Source organism: Cajanus cajan, chromosome 9 (assembly GCF_000230855.2).
Source record: "Cajanus cajan strain Asha chromosome 9, NIPB_CcT2T_4, whole genome shotgun sequence".
NCBI classification, from domain to species: Eukaryota; Viridiplantae; Streptophyta; class Magnoliopsida; order Fabales; family Fabaceae; genus Cajanus; species Cajanus cajan.
The window spans coordinates 54,540,614-54,565,021 of record NC_138525.1 but is presented as its reverse complement, the minus strand read 5'-3'; the positions used below and the strand labels follow the sequence as shown (position 1 = coordinate 54,565,021).

The 24,408-nt window shown below is 31.5% G+C and overlaps 2 protein-coding genes and 1 pseudogene across 5 annotated transcripts; 2 read left to right on the top strand and 1 right to left on the bottom strand.

Moving 5' to 3' along the window:
* The first annotated feature begins 4,606 nt into the window (after positions 1 to 4,606).
* On the top strand, positions 4,607 to 9,663 carry LOC109809519 (uncharacterized; annotated as a pseudogene). The gene is made up of 6 exons (XR_014429864.1): positions 4,607 to 7,180; positions 7,271 to 7,482; positions 7,639 to 7,741; positions 7,912 to 8,012; positions 8,277 to 8,385; positions 8,469 to 9,663. The product of XR_014429864.1 is annotated as an uncharacterized LOC109809519 (transcript).
* Positions 9,664 to 9,849: 186 nt separating this feature from the next.
* MSFC1 (Mitochondrial substrate carrier family protein) lies at positions 9,850 to 14,918 on the top strand. 3 transcript variants are annotated; one of them, XM_020382732.3, is made up of 3 exons: positions 9,850 to 10,039; positions 11,207 to 11,643; positions 14,097 to 14,918. In XM_020382732.3, the coding sequence occupies exons 1-3, from the start codon at positions 9,865 to 9,867 to the stop codon at positions 14,631 to 14,633; spliced, it is 1,149 nt and encodes a 382-aa protein (XP_020238321.2). In that variant the 5' UTR covers positions 9,850 to 9,864; the 3' UTR covers positions 14,634 to 14,918. The 3 variants fall into 3 exon arrangements, with proteins under 3 accessions (XP_020238321.2, XP_020238312.1, XP_082920561.1); XM_020382723.3 differs by having other exon boundaries at positions 9,898 to 10,039; positions 11,200 to 11,643; XM_083064435.1 differs by lacking the exon at positions 9,850 to 10,039 and adding an exon at positions 10,101 to 10,193 and having other exon boundaries at positions 11,200 to 11,643.
* Positions 14,919 to 16,300: 1,382 nt separating this feature from the next.
* On the bottom strand, positions 16,301 to 22,740 carry LOC109805884 (dihydrofolate reductase). The gene is made up of 6 exons (XM_020368156.3): positions 22,436 to 22,740; positions 21,706 to 21,804; positions 21,495 to 21,536; positions 20,330 to 20,459; positions 16,773 to 16,874; positions 16,301 to 16,644 (listed from the first exon to the last, which is right to left on the bottom strand). The coding sequence occupies exons 1-6, from the start codon at positions 22,649 to 22,651 to the stop codon at positions 16,574 to 16,576; spliced, it is 660 nt and encodes a 219-aa protein (XP_020223745.1). The 5' UTR covers positions 22,652 to 22,740; the 3' UTR covers positions 16,301 to 16,573.
* Positions 22,741 to 24,408: the final 1,668 nt, after the last annotated feature.

Genomic DNA, 24,408 nt, shown 5'->3' with positions numbered 1-24,408 from the left:
CATCAAAAGACTCACCAGAATCTGGCAACACCAGCACAGGAGAAGTAGTCAACCTCCTTCTTCAGCTCATCAAAACTCCGCTCACAGGGATCTGTCTAAATGAACGGCTGCTCCTTTCTCGTCAACTAGGTTAAAGGCGCCACTATCTTGGAGAATCCCTCCATGAACCTCCTATAGTACCCCACCAAACCCACAAAGCTCTGAATCTCAGTAACAGTTCTTGGACGCTCCTATTGCAATACCGACTCTACCTTAGTCGGATCAACAACAATCCCCTCAGCTGAGATCACATGTCCCAAGAACTTCATCTACATTTTGAAAGCTTAGCGTACAGCTGCTTCACCTTCAAAATCTACAGCACCAACCTCAAGTGCTCACCGTGCTCCTCCGGGGTCCTTGAATAAATTATGATGTCATCAATAAACACCACCACAACTTATCCAAGAAAGGCCGGAAGATCCTGTTCATGTAATCCATGAACACAGTCGGGGTGTTGGTCACACCAAACGGCTTCACAACATAATCATAGTGACCATACCTAGTCCTGAAAGTAGTCTTCGGTATGTCACCCTCCTTCACCCTAATCTGGTAATGACCTGACTTCAAGTCAATCTTCGAGAAAAATGATGCTCCCTTCAACTAATCCATTAAGTCATCTATCCGGGGAAGTGGATATTTGTTCTTAATGGTCAACTTGTTCAATTGCCGGTAATCCACACAAAGTCGACTAACTCCATCTTTCTTCTTCACCAACAACACGGGAGCACCCCACGGCGATACACTCGGCCGCACCAACTGCTTCTCCAACAAGCCCTCCAACTGACCTTTCAGCTCAACCAACTCAGTTGGGGCCATCCTATAGGGAGCCACCGACACTGGCCCCGCACCTGGAACCAAGTCAATGCTAAACTCCATCTCCCTAATAGGAGGCAACCCAGGCACCTCATCAGGGAACATCTCAGTAAAAATCTCTCACCACATCAATCTCAGCAATGACCCTCTCGGTCTCCACACTCATAGCAGCAAGCAGAAGACAACACTCTGCTTCGTCCCTCAACAACGATTCAGCTTGACCAGCTGAATCAACAGCTCCTCCTCTAGCAGTAAGCATATGGTGAGTACCTCTCCACCAATGCTCAGCCTCCCCAACCAGCATGTAGACAGCATATGCTAGCCTCCTCTCTTGAGAACATTCCAACACAATGAAGATCTTCTCTAGCTCACAGATCCAGTGGTCAACTACCCCTGGGTCTGCATCTCCCTTGAACTGTGGAGGATGACATTTCCAGAACTCAGCTAGGTCCCGGCTCTCCTGTGACCCAACTGGTCTTGCTGCACTAGCTGCAGCTCTATCATCATCCATCCTAGCAAAATAAGCATTTTGCTGCTACATAGTCATAGTCATCATCTCTATGGCACGGGCTATCAGCTTATTGGTTATAGTCATTGTCTACAGAAGTAACAACATCTTCAGTATACAATAACTAAACTAAACAACCATCAACAACACAACAATCAATGAAGAAATCAACACAACAAAATAACACAACAAAGCAACACAACACAGAACTCAGCACAACAAAAGCCTAAAGGAACCACCCCCACAAAGTGTCCACTAGACTCGAACTGCTCTGATACCACTAAAGTGTAACGACCCGACTGGTCACTACACTCACAACCACAACGCACCAGAAATACTAGACAGAATAGAACGAGTATATAAATATAGGATCTAGAATATAAATATATACAATGTCCCAATTCGACTAGAGTTAGGGTGTACAATACAAAAATACATCCAAAACCACTATATCAAGCAGCTGAAACAAACAAAACATCAAAAGGAGTCAGCTCCGCCTACCAGCTACAGACTCACCACTAGTCACCACCTATGCCTGCTCTGCTCCCATACATAGTATGATCATTGCAGTCCAACCACATGGAAACAACAAAAGGGTAAGCTAGCATGAAAAGGAACAACATAAAGGAAGATTTAAGTAATATGAACAAAATACAACTATCAACACATCATCAACATACATTTCGTCGGTTTTACAGCATAATCATCAGCTTAACAAAATCAGCTTAAAATACCACAACATTCAGCAATAATAGCACACATCTCACATCATCAGCATACGACTCATCAGCCATACAGCATAACAGCAATAAAACATACAATGCGTCGTCACGCATATCAACTCGGAGATCTCCTACAACAACTCAGCCTTTCAGCCTACAACACCTCAGCCTTTCGGCCTACAACACCTCAACCCTTCGGCCTACAACACCTCAGCCTTTCGGCCTACATCATCCAATATCAACACACAGTTCAACACAATTGTACAGCTCAACATATCAACTTACAACAATATACAACTGGTACAACTCAGCAAATCAACTTACAACAATATACAACTTACCAACATACAACACATCTCAACATCTTGCAACACAGCTAATTATAGCTCAACATTATCAACAACATTATCTACTAATCATCACATCATATCCATCATTTTCAACTCAGCTCAACAATCTATAGTACAACAATATTTTAATTCAACATGAAAATCATCAACAACAGCTTAAAACAGCATGATCAACGACTTCACAACATACAACATGTTCAACACATAATACGACCCAACCATCTTGTTTACAACTCATCTATCTTGTCAAATTACTCACCCAAACAACACCAATCAACCTAAGCACCTAAAACAACTCTCAACTTAACCAAATCACTAAATGTGAAATGGCAACCTTCACAGAAAACAGCGCATCATGAGTTATACTACTCCTACCATACTCATCCTTATCTCATATGAAAGATAAGAAGATTTCCTACAACTCTCATGAAGACACCAAGTCCTAATTCCTTCATCTACCTTGTGAAAAATTCTAAAAACCGCAACAGCTATAAGCAATGCTGGCAGCTTGACCCCTCTTTACTAAAATAGTCATATCTGGAGTTCTAGAACTCCTTTTTTGGTGATTCTAGCGCCATTGGAAAGCTAACATCCAAGGATACAACTTTCATGAAGACCTTAAGACCAAATTAGGTCATCAAGGCCCACCTCTGCAGCGCTCAATCCAGCGCTTTAGCTGCAACTCTCTGCTAGTTCAGTTTCCCCTTCCACAGCTATGGCTGTAAATCCACGGCCATAGCTGCAAGTTTCTGCCATTCTAATTAATTTCCACAGCTATGGCTGCAAAACCACAGTCATGGCTGCAAGTCTCTGCCCTCACGTTTTTCCTTCCCACGGCTATGGCTGCGAATCCACGGCTATAGCTGTGGGTTCCTGCAAGTGCATTTTTCTTCCACGGCTATAGCTGTGATTCCACGGCTATAGCTGTGGGTTTCTGAACTTTGAAAACTCCATGGATTTCACCTTCGTTTTCACTCAAATCTTCCATGAACTTGCAATCCCAGGAGACCCAAACCATGCTACAACTCAAATGCACCACTACCAACCACATGCAACCCAAAAACATCAAGAATCACAACATGCATGCACCAAAATTCAAGAGATCACCCATTTTTACCCAACACCTTCAAGAACACCACAAGGTTTCAGCTTGTCAACATGCAACCATCGATCATAGAAAAACCCCAAATTTTCACCCTTTTTCCCGAAACCCCGAAAATGAAATTTTCATCAAAACAGCCCATCAATCTCCAAGAATCGGACAATCTGTGAGTTTCTAACTCACTCAACAACAACCAGCACAAAATCCTAGCTTCCCTTACCTCGGCACAAGAACTCCGAGCTCCGGGAAGAGAAGAACGGAAGAGAATGGAGAAGAAGCTTGAACGAGCGGAGAAGAACAAGCTTGAGAAATCAGCTCACGGAGAAGGAATCAACTCACACACCATTTGCACCTTCAGCCACCAAGAGAACAAAATCAGCAAAAAGAGTGAGAAAGGAGAAGTGAGTGAGAGTTAGGAAAAAAAAGGAGTTGAGAGGGAGGAAGAGGGGGCAGCCACGGGTCTCACAGATACGATATGCGTATCGAATACCACACATATCTGATACGGTGATACGATTATTTTAAAATATATAAAATATGATAGATGTAAGATATGTGTTATCATATGTATTAATATTCATATAATATAATAAATGTGTACTTAAAATTTTGATCAAAATTCATAAATATTAAATATATAATTGTTATATTGAAAATCCAAATTAAAAATATACTTATTATACATTACTAAAATCAAATAAATTATAAATCATTTCATCATAAATTATCTTTTATTATTTATAAATAGAAATAATATTATCAATTTCATTTCTTTCTCAAAATTATCAATATATAAGACAATTTTTATTTACAGTTCATCAATGATTAATATTTCTATGTTTTTACATTTATATATCTTATTTAGTTATAATGGACATTTCATAATTTTTTAAAAATTTGGATACTTTATTAATATGTATTACCAATAAATATTGGTGAAATATTAGAGTATCGAAATTGAATAAAGTTTTTATAATATTTTTAAAGGTTAAGATACTTCATCAATACGAATTGGTGAAATATCCAGAAATATCGTATCGGATATGAATACATGAAGCAAATTAAAGTATCGTTGTTTCATAGATTATAAGTTAAACTTAAAACCATCTCAAACTTTTTTTAAGGTGGCTTCTTGCTAAAATTTTCAGATGCTAGAGAAACCAAATTGTTCCTTCCTCCCACTACTTATAAATGATTTGTCTGCTTGTTCCTTCTGTCACGTCAAAACAATGAAAATATGAAAATGGTTAACTGCTTCTTAAAATTATCTCAAGTTTTCACACCCGACTTAGCTCACCGAAGGCTTCAGCTCAAATTGGTAATGAGCTCCCTCCTATGTTTTAAAAAATATATAAATTACTCATAGGTGGATGCGGATAGACTCATCAACTTTTTTACTGAAATAGCATACACCCGAAGAAAAACTCTGGCCATTAATTGAGGGCTTCTTGAAAAGTTAAAGATTAATAATGCTTTTAAAATTTTGTTTTTGAAAAACACCTTGATTTATAAGTGGTACAGTTTCTTGATGCTTCGGGAATTGAATTTTGTTTTGCTATAGTATGGTCAATTGCTGGAAAAGATGAGGACGTGCTATAGTATGAATTGCTAATGATGTCGAAACACGACTATCCAATATAGATTTTAGCAATTGAATGTAAACTGTGTCTTTGACTGTCTTCTAAAAGTTTAGCTCGGATTTATTTTAAATTCCTGTGGGGATTTGTAGCCATAACTTTTGACCAATTTTATATGAATCTGGTTGTCTTATGCTCAGATTTTCCTTAGACAAAGGAGTATAGCTTGACTTGGAAATATTCTTTGATCTGTGGTTGTGATTGACTTTGTGGTTGTGGCTGCTCATTGCTCATTGTATATAGTTTCTATAAGTAAAAATGACACCTAGGTACTTGTTATTTAGACATGTCACTAATATGAATTTAATTGGGTAAGACTTTATAAATGACAATTTTTTCTCCCATTGTTAACGGTTGTAACTTGTAATTTTAAGATATAAGGGACATTTGGTTATTTATACGAGTTCTTCTGTTGGAAATTGTTTCTGGAAATCATTTCCTTTGATCAAATTGAGAGATTTAAAATTTGCGTTCATTTAACTTCGCGTTGTTGTTACCCCTTGTTTGTTGTTCCTTTTTGTTTTTTATATGGTTCATCAATTCCAGAGCTTGTCTTTAAGGCTTCAAAACAAAAATCCCCTCTTCCGAAAACAAAGACATCCGTAATTTCTAAATTTCCTACAAGTCCGAGTTAGGGCATCTCGAGAAACCTATTTAATTAAAAAGGTCAGGTTCACGTCCCTGTTATACACAAGAGGTTAATTAAAAAGGTCAGGTTCACGTCCCTGTTATACACAAGAGGTTACCATGCACATACACATAGTTTCACATTAGGAGTTTTGCTTTTGGATACCACCAAAAGGTTTCTCTACTAATGGAAACAATTGTGACGGTATAAACCTATAATAAGTTTAAATGATGTGCGACTTTGCTTGCATCCTAACAGGCCTAACTTGCAGTCACCAATCAAAAACAAAGTCTCACCATTTTATCATTATTGACTTCTCTCTAGCCTCTATGGACCCTAACCATTGTTTTGATTACTCGTCAATTCATTGTGGTGCTTTTCAAGTTCTTTCTATTGTGTACCTTATTCTATTGTGCTTAGTTATAACAATGACTTCCAAACTACACTTTGAATTGCACATGGCTGTAGCAGAGGTTACTTGTTATTCAGATTCTTAATGAAATGTTCTGTGATTTCTTGTAGTATTTGCATTCTACGTGATTGTATTGATGCTCAAGTTGCTGAAATTTAATCCGAGAAATGTAAGGGGCAGCTGGTTTTCCCCATGGATTTTCTAATTGATTTCATGGTGTCACTGAATATGTGTACTGTAAATTCTGACCTCGATGGATCTGCCATTTGTTTTGTAACTAATGCAATTGTTCATATAATATTGTCTTATTACTCTTGTAGTTCTGTTTTATGTGATTACTTCGTGGCACATGATTTGCATGGTATCCATATTCACATTTCATATATAAAGCACGAAAGTGAACATTAACACAAACACCAAGTTTAAGACTTTGATATTGCACTAAGGTTAGTCTAGTGGTGGGGAGTTGGAGTAGTATTTACAGGATCTCAAGCTTGAATTCTGTTTTTGTCATTGTAATTCCTATGGATAAAATGGGAGGGGGGAGAGACTACAAAAAAAGTCAACAAGACATCTGTTTCCAGGTTTCTCTCCTTGTCTTTCTGCACTTGCCTCTCTAAAAACAACAAAAATAATATCGTGTAGCATTGTAGCTGCTCTATCTTTTGAATTTGCTGCATCTGGCTTTAGAACACGTATCTCATCGCGATATACTCTAACTATTTGCAGTGCACATGGATTTTTTTTTTCATTTGAAGATAGTGAGACAAACTATTTTTTGGGGGAAGGGTCAAGAGCAGTTTTTTCATCCTTTGGACAGCTATTTGGTTTGAATTCTCCTCTATTGTCTGTAAGCTAAACAAATGTCAGGTTCAACGTTTCTCTTCAGTAATGGCGTCCTTTTACACACCTCAAATGTCCCTCCAGTCAAAGGCTTTCTTGAATCTAATCCGGGTACTTTCAAAATGAGTAAGAATTTAGTAAAATGAGTGAATAATCTTTTACAAGGTTTTCTTATCTTGTTTATTTAAACACTTTTTTAGCTATCTTCTTGTCTAGGTGCTTACACAACATCTCGTACTCACAACAATGCTTCGTGGTTGTTATTTTGGGAAAGACACATGAAAAGACTTTCAGAATCTATAAAAATTCTATCAAGTTTGGCTCCACAGCTTCTATTTAAATCTAATAATTCTGCAATTTTGGTACCGTCGGCAGCACCCTTGCCAATATGGCAACCCACAGTTCCGATGCTTGTTAATGATTCAATGTGAAAAATCTTGCCGATTGCATTGAAAGAGAGGAATGATTGTGAGGAGCTAGCCATTACAACTCTTGTTAGCGGTAATAATGAGGAATTAAATGTATTTGAGACTGTCAGCGAGGAAAGAATGAGTAAAATTCTTGATTTGCACGTGCATGTTTAGACATATGTTCCTCCTACATTTGGTATTAGGGGAAATGATGTACATTTGGCTGTGGTGGGCTATGGGAGGATGTTGCAGCTGCAAAATATTCAGATTGAGTAAGGTCAGATATTAAATTATTAATGAATAAAGATGCAGACACTATAAAGTATGAATATTTTTATCTATTATCGTTTGCTTCACTTACTTTAATCAGTTGTCTAGACTTAAGAGGCTTTTGGCTTTGTAGGTTAAGTTCTATTAATTTAGTTGGAAATTTTGTCAACAATGCAGGACTAGGAAGCCTCTGGAAAAACTCAGGCCTCCCTCAGTAACAGAACTGTGCTGTCTAATGACGGGGATCAGATTCTCAAAGGTTGTGTGACAAATTTTTAGTTGTTTGCTGCAAAGTGTGCTTATTTGATCTCTCAATTTAAATTCTAACTCATCTTTATAAGATTTCTTAAATTTGATTTGTTGTAATGCTAAAGCTAATGCAATGAGCTTGTTTTAAGTAGTAGTGACTGTTGTTGATTAACAAGCATACCTGTTTTATTTATTGAATACCTCTAAGTTCGTCTTCTATTTTATTTTAGTATTTTCAGTATGGAAATTTTCAGAATGAATTCCTATTCTTTGTCATATTGATAAATACACAGTACTCGACTACTAATTGAGTTTCAAGCCTTTACATGTTTGTGTTCTATTTTAAAAATTTTATGCTTGCATGATCATTTGATGTTCACTGCACTCTTACGACTGCAAAAGGTATCATGATTTCATGGAATAAGCTTCCTTATCATGGATTTTACATGCGCAACTTTTAGTGTTCATTTTCTGTTTCATTTTAGCACTGGGATTCAAATGATGGGAAGGCCCTGTGTGATTATGGAAATAAATATTATTTTGAAGTACAAACAGCTCCTATGAGTCATGGGTTCTTCCAGGAATGATACGCCAACTAGTGCTCGAGTAAGATTTTATTATAAATCTAATTTTTTGCTGCTATATTTTCTTTGACCATAAAGAAACTGTGCCCGTATAGAAGTTTTAGTGGAATTCCTGTTATTTACTATGGTCTATAGTTCAACAATGTGTTACATTAGAATAAAACAAAGGCTTTATCTTCTATTGTTAACAAAATGACTTAAAGCATTGCCTTTCTGTTTTTGTAGTGTTTGAACAGTCTACTTATGATATATTATTATCTTGTTTGGTTTAAATGTGGATGAACTTATAATTTTTCCCGTTCTCTGCCTAAGCAATCTAAATTATTAATTCTTTTTCCCCTTTTTACATTCATATGACTGTATCACATGATTTAGGCTTACCTGCAACAAACTCTAGAATTACTGATTGTCAAATAAATTTACCGAAATCCCAAATGACATTTCTAATCCTCCAATGTGATTTTACAAAGCTGAAATAATATCTATACCTGCTATCATAGTTCATACTATACCCATCGAGAAGTTCGTTGGTTGCATTCTCAACTCTCAAGGTTAAGGTCCACATATAAGCTAGAAATAAAAAGCATAGTACGATCCTTAAAATAAAAATAAAATAAAAGTAAAGGTCAGGGTTATTGATAAATTTGTCCTTTTTTAAGTATCTAAAGTTGAAAATGTTAAATTCTCTTGTTTTATTTATTGTTTAGAAAATGAAATTCCTAAAGAGTATGTTTTCTGAAAATGTTTTTATATATATATATATATAAATTTTTCATAAAATGATTTCTATAGAGAGATAAGAATTTAACCTTTTCAAGTTAAAAAGAAAAGTTTTATTACAATAAACTTATGTCATTACTTTAATTTATTTAGTTAACGTAGTAAAAAGTTATAATTTTTAAATAATATTTATAAAAACTCTTTAAAGACATTTATGATTAACAACTAAACATATTTGAATCATTCACAATAATTAAGAATTCATGATTCACATGAATTATGATTTCTAAAAATTCTCTTCTATTAAATGTTTCCATACATTAAAAATTAATAATTTTTGATTGGTAACTAAAATCAATAGTTAAAAAGTGCGGAAAATGCACAAAAGGATATAATTTCTTTCTATTGAGTTGTTTTTTCATTTTTCATACACTTTTGTTCTCTTTCCATTTACCTATCTTAATTTTTTTAATTGATTGAAAAGTCAACCCCTAACAAAAAAAGATCTCACCTACCTAGTTATTTATATTATTCTCAGTGAAGTGAATTTATAGTAATATTGTAGTAGTACTTTTCAATGAGACACCCTCTTTTATTTTATTTGCAAAACAATATAAAAAAAATAATAATAAAGTTTGTGGCACGTGAAAGAAAACTTGTTAGTCGGGGAATTGAGGGTGGAGCGGGCAACGCAACGCGACGGGATTTTACCAGCTCCGCATCCTTCGGCGACGCCACCCACTCTTCCAACGGTGAGCTTCTTCTTCTTCTTCTTCTTCTTATTGTGATCAATCTCTGATTCTTTGTTATTGACTCCATGAAACCTTTTCATGCATCCCTTGGAAGAGGCGCACGTGTTCCTCGTGATTGTCTTCAAGCTTAAACGATCCTTTTCCACAACTTTAGGTTTCCAGATTTTAATTATTTTGCATCTAGAGGGAACCTTGCATTGTCTTCACTAGGAAATTCATTAATTCACTGAACTATTAATCCTCTCTGCTAAACGCTTCACTTATTTTTATTTTTTTTTTTCCGTCCTTTTTTCTTTTTATTTTTTTGAGCTAAATTGTTCGATACCTTTAGGTGAATTTGCTCCCAAATGGATTTTGGTTTTGAGTTAGGCTGATTCTTTTTGCACCTAAGTGGATTGGATTTGAGATAGGATGATTCTTTTAGAGCCTACAAAAATGCAACTTGATTTTTTTTTTAATAAATGAATATGTTAATTTAAATGTTTATTAAATTATTATTCATTAACGTAAACTAATAAATGTGCCTCATTACATGATTCATAAATTATTTGAATTATTCTTAATAAGTTTTTTTATTGGCTCACACTACACATTTATCGAATCCAATCTAAAATTCATCTATTTTCTGTGGTGCTTTTCGTGTATAATGTGTTGGTTTCTTTGTAAGTAGGGGAATGTTGTTGTCTTCTCTTCTGAAGACATTCCGTCTGGTGGTTATTTTGTTTGTTTTGGATATCAAGGCTGGTTGTGGCTGAACAATATCTAGATTTCTAGTGGTTTGTCAAAATTTGAGAATTGAGATTTTGAAAATTTTATCTGTTGCATTTTTTTCTGGCCTGGATTTTGAAAAACAATAACTGAAGGAGTTTAGTTGCACCATTTTGGAAAAAAATTGCTGCTTCAGATTCTAGTGTATGTTCTCCGTACTTTTTCTTTTAAAAAACTTTGCACCATTCTTTCCATGGTTTTGTTATATTGATAAATCCATATGATGTTTTTCAAATTGTTTGAACTTATTGGGTCATACATAGAACTTTTGTTAAAACACAAGCAAAGCCCAATGATTGTTGCTCTTCTGTTTTCAAAAAAAAAAATGTACTTTCAAATTGTCACCATTGATTATCTTACTTGTTTACTTACATTGACATATTCTTTTGAAGCTTGTAGGAGAACAAATTAAATCTCCATCAATCATGAAACAGAATGTTGCACAAGATAACACCAACTCATATCCGAAGAAATCAATCCCACCCTACATGAAGGCAATCTCTGGCTCAATTGGAGGGATTATGGAGGCTTCTTGCCTGCAACCCATTGATGTGATCAAGACCAGATTGCAGCTTGATAGATCAGGAAATTACAAGGGAATACTGCATTGTGGTACGACAATTACACGAACAGAAGGGGTACGGGCTTTATGGAAAGGATTAACACCTTTTGCCACACATTTGACCTTGAAGTATGCACTTCGAATGGGTTCAAATGCTGTACTTCAATCAGCATTTAAGGACCCTGAGACTGGGAAGGTTAGCAGTCATGGGCGGTTCCTTTCTGGGTTTGGTGCTGGGGTGCTTGAGGCTATTATTATTGTCACGCCATTTGAGGTTTGAGCATTTTTTTTTTGTTTTATATGCCATCAGTAATTATTCTAGTTCTGTTAGCCTGTTATTAAGTTGTATACGAACTAAATAATCAAGGAAAAAAAATGAGGAATAATGCATACCATAAGACTGTTTTCTGAAATAAATTGGTATCATTCTTTGCATTTGTCAGTTTTGGTTTAGACTGAGAATTTGAAGAAACAATACATCATTTAGATTTTGAAATACTTTTCGATTGGCATATAAATGTTTACTTTATCCTAATTAAGGTTTGTTGTTGAATTTAAATTTAAAATTTAGGTCCTCAACATTACCCTTCTGCCTAAATTTTTCTGCTAATATTATGTTGACTAGATATTCTTGGTTTGGGTTTCTGCTTTCTAGTTATACTAATTATATAAATTTGTAATGTTTATTTACATTAGCTCTAATATTTTTAGTGGTATAGCAATGCTAATTATATTTATGGTTTGACTGAAGTCTTGTTATATTAAATTTGTTGACCATTGTCACTGTTAGTCCTGTTTTAGTAAGCAGTCCAGCTACAGAAAAAAGTATCTTCTTTACTTGTTTTTAGCATTTTGATCATTCAAAGAATTCTTTTATGCTGAACTATTTTTTTAAAATATATTTTCTTTGATATTCAAGTACTTGTTGCTTATGATATATAACTGAAAGCACTAAATCATAGATGTGCTCTTGGAAGAGTTAATTTACAACCTATGTGGGCTTATCTGGTGACATAATCACTTGTGCAAGTGTTTGGGTATAAAAATAGGTTATGATATGCCTCTTAGTTGTTTTCAGTTTATTTCAATAAGTTTCCAAGATATCTTATGCAAACAACTTACAGCTTGCAACTTATATGAAAACAATATAATCCCATTTTCTCTTTGATTATCAAAACAACTTATACAATGTGCTTACATGATAAGCACTTATTCAATAAACACTTAAAGTCGTTTACCAAAACACACTAGTTGTTGACTACCTTTTGAATTTATGTCTTGTGAATTGTAGTTTTTCACAATTGTCATTCTCTAGTTGTATCAAAGTTTGGTGATTTCTCTCTATGGCCTTTAATGGAGGTCTGAGATAATCTTACTTCAATGTTATTAGAGTATTTTACTCTGTTCTGTCTGTTTTATTCTCTTTTTCAGTTATTAGTTGACAGTGACATTCTGTCATTTTCTGTTTGTTACATGTGTCACTATCAGTTTGTTATGTAACTTCCTTTACTGTAGTAGAGCAGCTTGCTTTGTACTCATTTTATAGAAAGAATCATTTCATGTACGCTTGAGTATCTATATAAATATAGTTGTTCATATCATTGTAATTGTCAAAAATCATTCTATCATTTTATTCAGGTGGTGTGTTTGTGGTATTCCAAGCTGTAAGGCCACAATGAATATATAGATTTCATGCTACATGATGATAGAACACCAATTGATAGATTGGTGAATAGTATTATCAAATCAATAAATATGCAGATGAGTTCTCTTTCCGGACTACAAGGAAACAACATAGCTTACTTTACTACACATATTTAATAATATATAACTGCTTCTAACTTTCTACCCATAACTGCCTTACTCCTAGCAATAATTCCCTCTGATCCATCAATGTATCCATTCCTATCCCACTTGAATCACAGTTCCCATTGCATGTCATATTAAAATACTTCTCTAGGATGCATGGAGATTTTGCCTAGGTGAGGTTTCTCTTTAAAATGCCTAGTTAATTATTGGCTGATTTGCCGAATGTAGTGAAAATAAATTAAATGGTTGATTCAATTGGTCTTGGGTTTGATTACTGGCACTACTAGTGAACTTTCATTGGTAGATTATTTGTAAGCACCATTTAGGCCCTACTATTACTAAGGCTTGTAGTATATCCTGATCTTGCAATAAGGCAAGCCCCCTCTCCTAAACTTTTATGCATAAAACATTAAAATAAAATAAAATCTTGCCATTACTTAAATTAGTCTCGTCAGATTCTATTTTTACTTCCAAATCAATATTAATTAAGCTTGAAGCAAAAAGGTATCTTTAAGATAACCAAATAGCATCAATCTCTACTTTCATTCCTCTCTTTTTGACTATTAGACCTGGCAAGAGCACTTTGTCATATTCATTACTTTCATGTTTTTATCACTCCAACATGCCATACTGTATATTTTAATTGTACCTTAAACCTTTAATTGGCTGGGAACAATAAAATGTAAGATTTTTTAAGCGACAAATCTCAACAACTTGCTTGTTGAAACAAGTTTATCTTGTTGGGATGCTGCTTACTTTCTTTCTAGTTGCCTCAAGTGATTGCACTAGTGAATAACATTTTATTATTATTACTATAGTAGCCAAATAGTGTGGCTATTCAGCATTTCACATAGCAAATATCTGTGCATAGTTTGTTTTTGGCATGTAGAGGTTCAAGCTTATTATGTCTTATCGCAGGTTGTGAAGATAAGATTGCAGCAGCAGAGAGGTCTAAGCCCTGAGCTTTTGAAATATAAAGGTCCTGTTCATTGTGCTCGAATGATAATTAGGGAAGAAGGCTTTCGTGGGCTTTGGGCAGGAGTTGCTCCAACTGTAATGCGTAATGGGACAAATCAATCTGCCATGTTTACTGCCAAAAATGCTTTTGATGTGCTTTTATGGAAGAAACATGAAGGGGATGGGAAAGTCCTCCAACCATGGCAATCTATGATTTCTGGATTCCTTGCAGGTACAGCAGGTCCTATTTGTACTGGTCCATTTGATGTGGTGAAAACAAGGTTGATGGCTCAGAGCCGAGAGGGGGGTGAACTGAAATACAAGGGTATGATTCATGCCATTAGAACAATATATGCCGAAGAAGGAATTCGTGCTTTATGGAAAGGTCTGTTGCCTCGACTCATGAGGATCCCTCCTGGACAGGCCATTATGTGGGCTGTGGCTGATCAAGTAATTGGTTTGTATGAGAGAAGATATCTTCAAACTTCAGCGTTGTAGTTTTTCTTTTCTTTGCATTATTTTTTACATTAGTTCCATTGCAAGGCTACAAAATTCATTTTAGCCTCTGTCTACCGTTTATTTACTTGAGTCCCTTGAATTTGTTGAGTGGACCATTAGGGTCCATAATTGCAGCCTAGAGTCAGTCACTCGAGAAGTATTCTCAGTAGTCACTCGAGAACTACTAGTTAGCATGCTTTTTCACGTGTATTTTTGGCTATATGTCAAGCGATCTAAAATAATCTCAAATTCTATTTTCTGGAAAGAAAATGTTATTGACAGCAATTACTTTTGTAAGAAATTTCAATACTGGTCTCCTTATGGAGAACAAACAAAAATGTTTGTGTTAATTTTTTAAATCACATCATAGTTCGAAATTGAGATACATGAATTGACTGTTTTTTCCTTCCACACTCCAAGGTCAATTATAATTTTGACAATCCTAATGTAAATGATCGAAAGGTTGCATGCCAACAATAGGAGTTTCTTTAGTGGACGCATATCTTGTGATTTGATTGTATGCGGCGGTCTTCCAATAAAAATCTCTTGATGGCTACTAATGGTTGAAGTGTTACTTGCAAAAATTTTGATGTTTCGGTGGGAGTCTGAGTCTAAAAGTGGGGGTAAAAGAAATTGTATCTTTTGTAGTATGATCCGAAGTATATATAGTTCCTTTCATTTTATTATATAGGAAATAAGTTGATTATCTTATCATTTTGGACAAGTCAATTACTTGTTAAGGATATGATGATGATTCTTAGATCTAGGATCGGAAATGAGTTATGCTGAGTTGTAACTCAACTTGATAATATTTAGTTCAATTTAAGTTTGACTTAAGTTTAGTATGAACTTTTTTATTTTTTTTTAAGTTTGAATTCACATCGGTTTAAACTCGGAAACAACTTATTAGCTTAAACATATGAACTAAGAGTAAATTTTTGTAAATCCTAATTATATATTTCAAATTTTTTATTTATTAATATATTTTAGAAAAATAATTGTTTTTAATTTTTTTCAAGATAAAATAGAACTTATTCTATTATCTTTAAGGCTAAAAGACATGAACCAAAAAATATATATAATTACAACCAAAGTCTTCACAAATAAAAAAATTTAAAAAAATATTTCATCTTATATAAAATAATAAAAAAATTCATTCTAATCAAGTCTTTTAGTCTAACATTTATAAGGCATGTTCTAAAATATGAAAGACAAATCTAATACTCCTAAAATCGAATTTTTAAAATAATACTCCTAGACAAAGGTTAGTTGTAGATAATAATAGGCTTGTCGTGTGATGAACACTCATTGTCCCAAGAAACTTAAAGAACTCGACTGTGGCAGCCTCTAGCATCCACCTCCCTTTCTGGCCCTCCTTCATGATCGACTTTGCCACCTCCGTCTGAGGGACAATGGGTGTGATGTACGGTTTTAAAAAGTAAGGAAAAAAACAAACTGGAGTAAATAATTTTAAAAGGTGGAAAAAAATATAGAGGTCTTTTTATCTGAATCATTAGATATTAAATTAATAAATCCAATGACTAAGATTTTACTGATCCACCATTCATCACATGAGTCCCTCGTCCAACTTAGCCTTCCTCACCTTTCAAACCAAATTTAAAAAGATGGTGCAGTTTTTGTAATTCCCAAGACAAATACTGAAAAAGTTGTCATCAACAGTTTATCATCTTTCATTTTAGCCTTTATAGTGGACAAAGAACAAATATTGGCTAATGAACCATTAAAAAAAAAAGAGGAACATATGGGAAGATGGGAGTGAATGCTGTGACAAATTTGGCACAGCCTCTACATATATCTTGAAATATGACCATCGAGGATAAAACAAAAGCAAAGTTCTATAAAAGCACGATACACTAATGGTATTAATTTATGCTAAAATGAAAAATCATTTTGAAGCACTAGCTCGCCGTCGTCTAAATTCATTTCTTATTTTCACCTATCTCCTTAATTTTTTCTATGAAATCCATCATGGTCTTCAAGCCCTTATCATCTGAAAAGGAAAAGAGAAAACTACTCATATCAATAACCAAACACAACATCACTGATATTCAGAGCAAATGAATAAAATATGAAATAAGAACCCATATGAGTACAATACAAATTCATATAGTAGCTTACCTAATCTTGGTATTGTGTGTCCCTTGGGGTGGTGAATCACCACTGCTTCAACACAGGATTCAAGTAGTTCAAGTCCATACTTCTTCAAAAAATCTGTCTCCCCTGCAGTAAGCATTGAAATTTTTTCAAGGAAGTTCTTTTTTTTTTATTTTATTTTATTTTATTTTAATTTCTAGTCAAACACTATAATCAATTCTAAGACCATGTTATTGTAACATGAATTTCATGCTTGTACCTATATATAGAACCTTTGCTTTGCCATCATTAAGGTTACGATTAGTATTTGGTTTCGACTTTTACTTGGAAAACTGGAAAATAATTATTTTATAATAGCCCATGATGATCCTCTTTCTACTATTTTACTTTCTTTTTTAATTTTATAATTATATATGCAACTAATTTAAACACGTACTAAATATTTATATAATAAGTTTAAAATATGAAGATTAAAAGAAACCGTGCAAAGCATAAATACAATTATTAGTCAAGAAACTACACAACTAAAAAGATTCTATAAAAGGAAAAAGATGGCTAGAAATCCATCATCTAGTACACACCAAGATAAATAATAAGAGAAGTATAAATATGATTGAAGCTGTGATTAATTAATAGGCAATGACTAATCTTAATAGGAACTAAGAGAGGGGAGGAAGTTATATATATATATATATATATGAGGAGGGTTCAAACGACACCGGTATAATTTTTGCTAAGTGTTATACCACTCAATAACTTTATATTAAATGTGAATTTTCAAAATCTAACCGTTAGATTGAAAGTTCATATCTCTTAGATCATATATATCAAATTTTGTTAAATTTGAACAACAACTTGAAGGCAATCAAAGTGTTCATATTTTAGTATATTTTGAAATGTATATATTACGTCAATTTTATTTTATGAGAATGAAGAAATTTGAACAACAACTTGAAGGCAATCAAAGTGTTTATATTTTAGTATATTTTGAAATGTATATATTACGTCAATTTTATTTTATGAGAATGAAGTATCAAATCATCTTAGATTAATATAAAATGTGATATATATGATCTAAGAGATATGAACTTTCAATCTAACGGTTAGATTTTGAAAATTCACATTTAATATAAAGTTATTGAGTGGTGTAACACTTAGTAAAAGTTACACTGGTGTCGTTTAAACCCTCCTCATATATGAGGAATTAATATATATATATATATATATATATATATATATATATATATATATATATATGGGGAATGCTAATATACTCCCACCTATTTTTTAGTGGGAGTATATTAGCAACCTACACCAAAATTTTAAGACAAAAAAACCACTCATTTCTTTTGATTTGATTAATTTGTACAAAGGATATTATAGTAATTTAATTTAATTTTAAATGAAAATAAATATTTTTTCTCTCTTATTAATTTCATTTTCCAAATTCATTTATTTTTCTATTAATTAATTTTTATTTGTTAGGGAGGAGACATCATGAGAGATAAGAGAGAAATGAGTTAAAGAAGAAATTTAATAGGAGAGAGATAAATAAGTTAGAGAAATAATTTAATAGGAAAGAGAAATGAGTTGGAGAAGGAATTTAATAAGAGAGAGAAATAACTTAGAGAATAAAGTTAATAAGAGAGAGAATATTTATTTTCATGTAAAATTAAATTAAATTATTATAATATCCTTTATACAAATTAATCAAATCAAAAGAAATGAGTGATTTTTTTGTCTTAAAATTTTGGTGTAGGTTGCTAACATACTCCCACTAAAAAAATAGGTGGGAGTATATTAGCATTCCCCTATATATATATACGAGGAGAGTTATAATTAAACTGGTATAACTTTTACTAAATATTAAACCGTTCAATAACTTTATATTAATTGTGAATTTTGTAAATCCAACCGTTATATTGAAAGTTCACATCATTTTATATGTGTATATCAAATTTTGTTAAAAATGAAAAATAACTTGAAGGTAATCAAAATGTTCATATTTTAGTGTATTTTGAAATGAATATATTACGTCAATTTTGTTTTATAAAAATGAAGTATCAAATCATATTGGATTAATATAAAATTTTATATATATGATCTAAGAGATATAAACTTCCAATCTAATGATTATATTTACAAAATTCACATTTAATATAAAATTAAGTTGAATTTCTAATTGATATACTGCATTAAAAAACTTTTATACTGAAATTAACTGTGTATATCAATTAAATTTTCTTTAACATTATTATTTATAGACGATATCTTGCTAATATTACAATTTAAGCTTTTTTTTTTATAACATCAACTCTCATAGTTATAAAAGTCCTAATCTAAGAGTTATTAAGAAAGTAGAAAAAATTAATTAACATTTAAATAATTTCATTAAACATTTAAATTTCTTATAAAATGATATTATTAAAACTATATTTATTTTATATATTATAATTTTAATTATTTTTGTGTGTCTTTTTTTTAGCACTGCCACAATTAATAAGAAAAGAAAATAACAATAAAAAGAAATGACAAATATTAATATTAGAAGTGAAAAAAAAGTTCATTTATTCATTATTCATGTGATTCAGTAAATTCATTCAATTTATCTATTATAATAAAAATAAATGATGGATCAAATTCAATCCATCATAATTAATAAGCCTTCTACTACTTTTTTAAAATGCATTGAAATTTTTATTAGTTTGAGGTTTGAAAAAATTATTTTAATATAAAATAAAAGTTATAAATATTTTAAAAATAAACTATATAAGAATGTAATGGGTTATAAAGAAAGAAAAGAGAAATAAAGCATTTAAAAAATAAAACTATTTAATTTTTAAAATATTAATTTTATGGATAGATTGAATATACTTCTATAAAAAAATTGTTAAAGAATGAATTAGATATTTTTTTCTTTCTTGAATAAATTAGATGATCAAATTTTTAAGTGAATTTTGAATGAATTTAAATGAATTAATGATTATTTTTATCTAAATTATTATAATTTGTATAAAAAAATTACATATGTCATCTATTTGTCACTTCTAATTAAAACTATATTTAATGTCATTAGATATTCGTGTATATGAATATTCTTTATAAAACTCAATTAAAATATGTCACAACTTAAGGGTGAATAAGTCAACATCAAAGATCTCTATAAAAATTTTATAAAAAAAAAATCTGTCATTCACCATAGAGTTAATTATTGATAATGACAACTCATTTCAGCAAAACTTCTAACTAGAACCATATTGCAATTACCTACTATTAATCAATGACCATTTTTCTCTGGGGTTATGGGCTAAAAGTAAAACTACCGATCTACAAAGTCAAAATAGCTGCATAGAAGACCAATTCAAATGGGCTCATAAAATATATTTAATGGTGAATCGTGGGGTGGAGGTGGAGTTAATAGAAGAAATTACTATTTTATTTTGTGGTAAATGAATGAGGGCAAATTACTAAGCAGCAAGTATAGGGGCAAGAATAGAATATGCATTCTCAATAAATTAAAAAAAAAAAAAAAAAAAAAAAAAAAAAAAAAAAGATAAAACAAAATATGGTGACGGAGGTACCTAGAAAGTGAAGGGAGGGACAGGCAATAGGAGAAGAATATGCTTTGTCGGCTACCGAAGCTGACCTAAACTTTGCCCCTCCTACTATTATAATGAATTTCACCTTCGGAACCTTTGTCAGTGCCATGCCCTGCATATAAATAAATTCCCTTTTTTATTCCATTTCTTTATAAAACTCCCAACATAACATAACAGCTTACAATATGCTTTTTTATTATTAAAATATTTTTAAATTCATATAATTTTACTTATTTTATCGTCTCCATAGCTTAAAACATAATTTATTAATTCTTATGTTATTTTTTTAATTTTTTTAATCCTATAATTTAAGATTGATATTTAATTTATATAATTATAATTTTTAAATCTTTTGTAATATTATTTATTTTGTATTAATATGATAAAGGTCTTCAATTTAAAAAAATAAAGTTAACTCAAAAATAATTATAATTGAGACACGAAACATCGAGAGATTTAATATAAAGTAATTTTAGTAATATATATATATATATATATATATATAAAGATGCATAAAGTTAAATTAATACTTTGTTACGTCAAAAATAAAAGAGAACATTAAAAAAAATTAATAATAAAAATTAAAATAATTAAAAATTACAAATTTAAGGACAAAAAAATCATCTTAAATTATATAAACTGTAAAAGATTGAAATAGATAAATATAAGAAATAAAAAATTATTTTAAATTATAAAAATTAAAAGATAAAATAAGTAAAATTATAGAAATTAAAAAAATATTTTAACTTATTTTTATTTTCATTTTAGTATGATGATATGCGAGAATACTTTAGATGAACAATAATCACAATACCGAAAAGATTAATCTCTGTTCCAATAAATTGAAAGATATCCGGGATAATAAAAAAAATCATAGTATAAGCCATGAACAAAGGGTTGATTAAAAAAGATGGATATGTTATGGTAAATCTTATGGTACTGAGTTGAATTTTGATTGATAAAAAAATATTTAGACATAAAATAATTGTAACATTGTACACTATTCATTAAATTTATTTTTACAATTTTATAATAATATTTTTTTTATTACGTCAGTGAAAAATATATTTAATTGTTAGCAAAGTCAATATATAAAAGAGAATTAAAAATGAAGGGAGTCTGTAGTTTAGTTTAGTTTGGCACATACCTTCTCCTGAAGACCGGGCAGCGCAGCTGATAATATCGCACCCTATTTCCTCAAAATCAAACACCGCGTCATTAAATTCCTTAACACCGTTCAAATTATATAAACATGCATCATGCATCATGCATCATGCATCATGCATCATGCATCATGCATCATGCATCTGTAACTTGATTATTTTCCCAAAAGAAAACAAAATTGAACAGAAGATTACCTGTGAAAAACCAAGAAGCCCATCAAAAGGCCCGTGTTTGATCATGCACTCCTCAATGTACTTGAGACACTCGTCAAAGTTAGTGTACTCTGTAAATTCCTGTTTTACGATGGTTGCAGTTAAAACACCTAATTAAAGGAATGGAAAATACTCACACATCCAATTGCTTAATTTTTTTTATTTATCGAAATTATAATAACGTAATTCTGCTTAAGTTTCTTATAATATAATAAAAATAAAAAATTTCATCTCAAAATGAAAATATTTATGACCTAACTAATTCAATTTATTTTTGGTATAGACTGATTAAAATCTTTTAAGCAAGCCATCGGGATTTATGAAGGGAACAAGAAATTAAACACCAGAGACCTCACTTAGAATTAATGATGAAATGGTCAAGCTTTTAATAAATATTATTTAATTATTAATTAAGTCTGTAATATACTAATATTTCATCCTAATAATATAATTTGTGAGCAAATATTTTATTCTAATAACATGTTCATCACCCAACAAATGTAAATACCAGTAACTTTAAAAAAAAAAAAAAAAATAGTGTTTAACTCGAAGTTTGCTGGTATTGTTATTGGTTAGTGTCATTTTATGTAAAATATTGTTGAGTTTTATGCTCCTTGGGGCATTACACATTTTAATCAACGAGGAAGATGAAAAGAAAGAATAATAGTTAAGATGGTAAGGCAAAGGATTTGGAGGTGGAAGAAAAAAGAACCTTGTTGAACTGAAACCACTCGTAGTAAGGGGGATCGAAAATTCCTTCGACGTCGGATTTGCCTTGGCAGGGAAAAGGGGCATCGACGAAGACGAGATCGAAGTTGTCTAGGACGGATTGGGGCCACTTATGAATCTGCGTTTTGAGAATTTCAGCGCTGGTTCGAAACCCATGAAGGCAGAGGATTCTAGGTTTCCTCGCGCCTTCGCTTCCCATGTTGTTAGCTTTTGTGTTGCTCAAACCAAAACGATTCCAAAATATTATGTACTCTCTCCTGCCACTCAAACCTATTTATAGTGCTCACACCACAGCCTCTCTCTTCATTTTCCCTTTGTGCGTGCGTGTGTGTGTCTTCCATTCAATTCAATAACGCGTGGACCTAACTCATTCTCTCTTTAACTTCCCTTTTTCCCTGCTTTTCAATCTTGCTTCTGCTTGGTAAAATTAGGCTGCACACCAATTCTCTGTTTTTCTCTTTTTTAAATTATATATTTTTCTGCTAAATTTTAAACAATAGGGGTTTTAATTTCTCATAAAGAAAGTATTTTTGAAACCTGATATTTATAAAATTTTAAAAGACGTGTTTGCATTTTTATTTTTAAAGCAGTCTTTTTGTTATTTGAATAAGGTTTAATTTTAATCTTATTAATATTAAATTGTTTTGTATGTCACTTTTAAATATTTAATTTGATTACATATAAGCTGGAACAATGGTGCGTGAAGAATATTTTGTTAAAATTAATTTTCATATTAATGCTAGGATAAAAAATCTTCCTGTGAGATTATTTTAATAGTTAATATATTATTAAAAATAAATGAATGACAGAAATTAAATATTATTTTTTTTATTATGTGATGATAGTTTATTTCTTTTAATAATATATAGTAATTAAAAATAACCTCTGCAAGAATTTTTATTTCATTTTTCACTATTTTGTGTATACTGAGAGAAATTTAAAGATTGTATAAGTATGAGATTATATAATTAAGGATGATTTAGATAAATTAATTTATACTACCTATACCAATAATGTGTATCTATTTTTTCAAAAAACTTTACAATTAAGTGTATTTGACTTAAAGTAATTCAAGAATAGGTGACCTTCCGAAAAGATTTTCAGAAAGTGTGTGTGTAAGTAAAAATAAAATAAGTTGAAAGTTTTGTGTTAATTTATAAGATGAGTTGTTGATCCTAAAATCATACGAACATCTCAAAAAATAAACTACACATAAAAAATTTTAATCGGTGAAGAATTCTAATTAAAAATAAATTGTATAAAATATTGTTTATCCTAAAAGTTGATAGACATAAAAAAAAATTACACCAATAAAAAGTTATAATTAATAAGAAATTGTATAAAATGTCACCATATAACATGTGAACTAGTGAAGCCACTAAATATCAAATCTAAGAAATATTCTACTTTGCATAATTCACCTTAATTCTTACCGACTTAATAAATGAAGTAATGGGTGAGGTGTGCCTGATTTGATATCAAGGACCACATTCTTTGGATTGAGAGGTTTGGAAAACAACTACATTATCAGAAGCTTCTGGGTGAAGACAAACTAGTTAGTATTTTTTGGTCAGTTTCAGTCTAATTTACATTAAAATTACAAAATTTAAGTTTGATTTATTTAATTGTGATATATATACTTTTTTACCAAAGTTTAGTCTAACTTAAAATTCTATTTATATGATTTTATTATATACAGCTTATTATCCGACTAATTGGCCTATAAGCTTAAGTATATATAATTTAGCAACTAAAAATATATTCCCCACAATGAGATCTTCCTTAAACTATTGTCTCCCGTTATAGCCATCACCCAATAGTAGTATGGGTTTTCTTTATTTTTGTTTATAAGTAGTATTTTTAGTTTGTGTAATCATTTATAAGATAAATATTTTTTTATAATTAAATTGTAATAAATTACTTTTAAGATAAATTATATTTTAGGTTTATAATATT

Coding starts and splice junctions, on each gene's coding strand:
- MSFC1 (XM_020382732.3), top strand. CDS start 9,865: ATGAGACACCCTCTTTTATTTTATTTGCAAAACAATATAAAAAAAATA. Junction 10,040..11,206: donor CGCCACCCACTCTTCCAACG/GTGAGCTTCTTC, acceptor TGAAGCTTGTAG/GAGAACAAATTAAATCTCCA. Junction 11,644..14,096: donor TTATTGTCACGCCATTTGAG/GTTTGAGCATTT, acceptor GTCTTATCGCAG/GTTGTGAAGATAAGATTGCA.
- LOC109805884 (XM_020368156.3), bottom strand. CDS start 22,651: ATGGGAAGCGAAGGCGCGAGGAAACCTAGAATCCTCTGCCTTCATGGG. Junction 21,805..22,435: donor AGTGGTTTCAGTTCAACAAG/GTTCTTTTTTCT, acceptor ATCGTAAAACAG/GAATTTACAGAGTACACTAA. Junction 16,875..20,329: donor TCCCTCCCTTCACTTTCTAG/GTACCTCCGTCA, acceptor TGCTTACTGCAG/GGGAGACAGATTTTTTGAAG.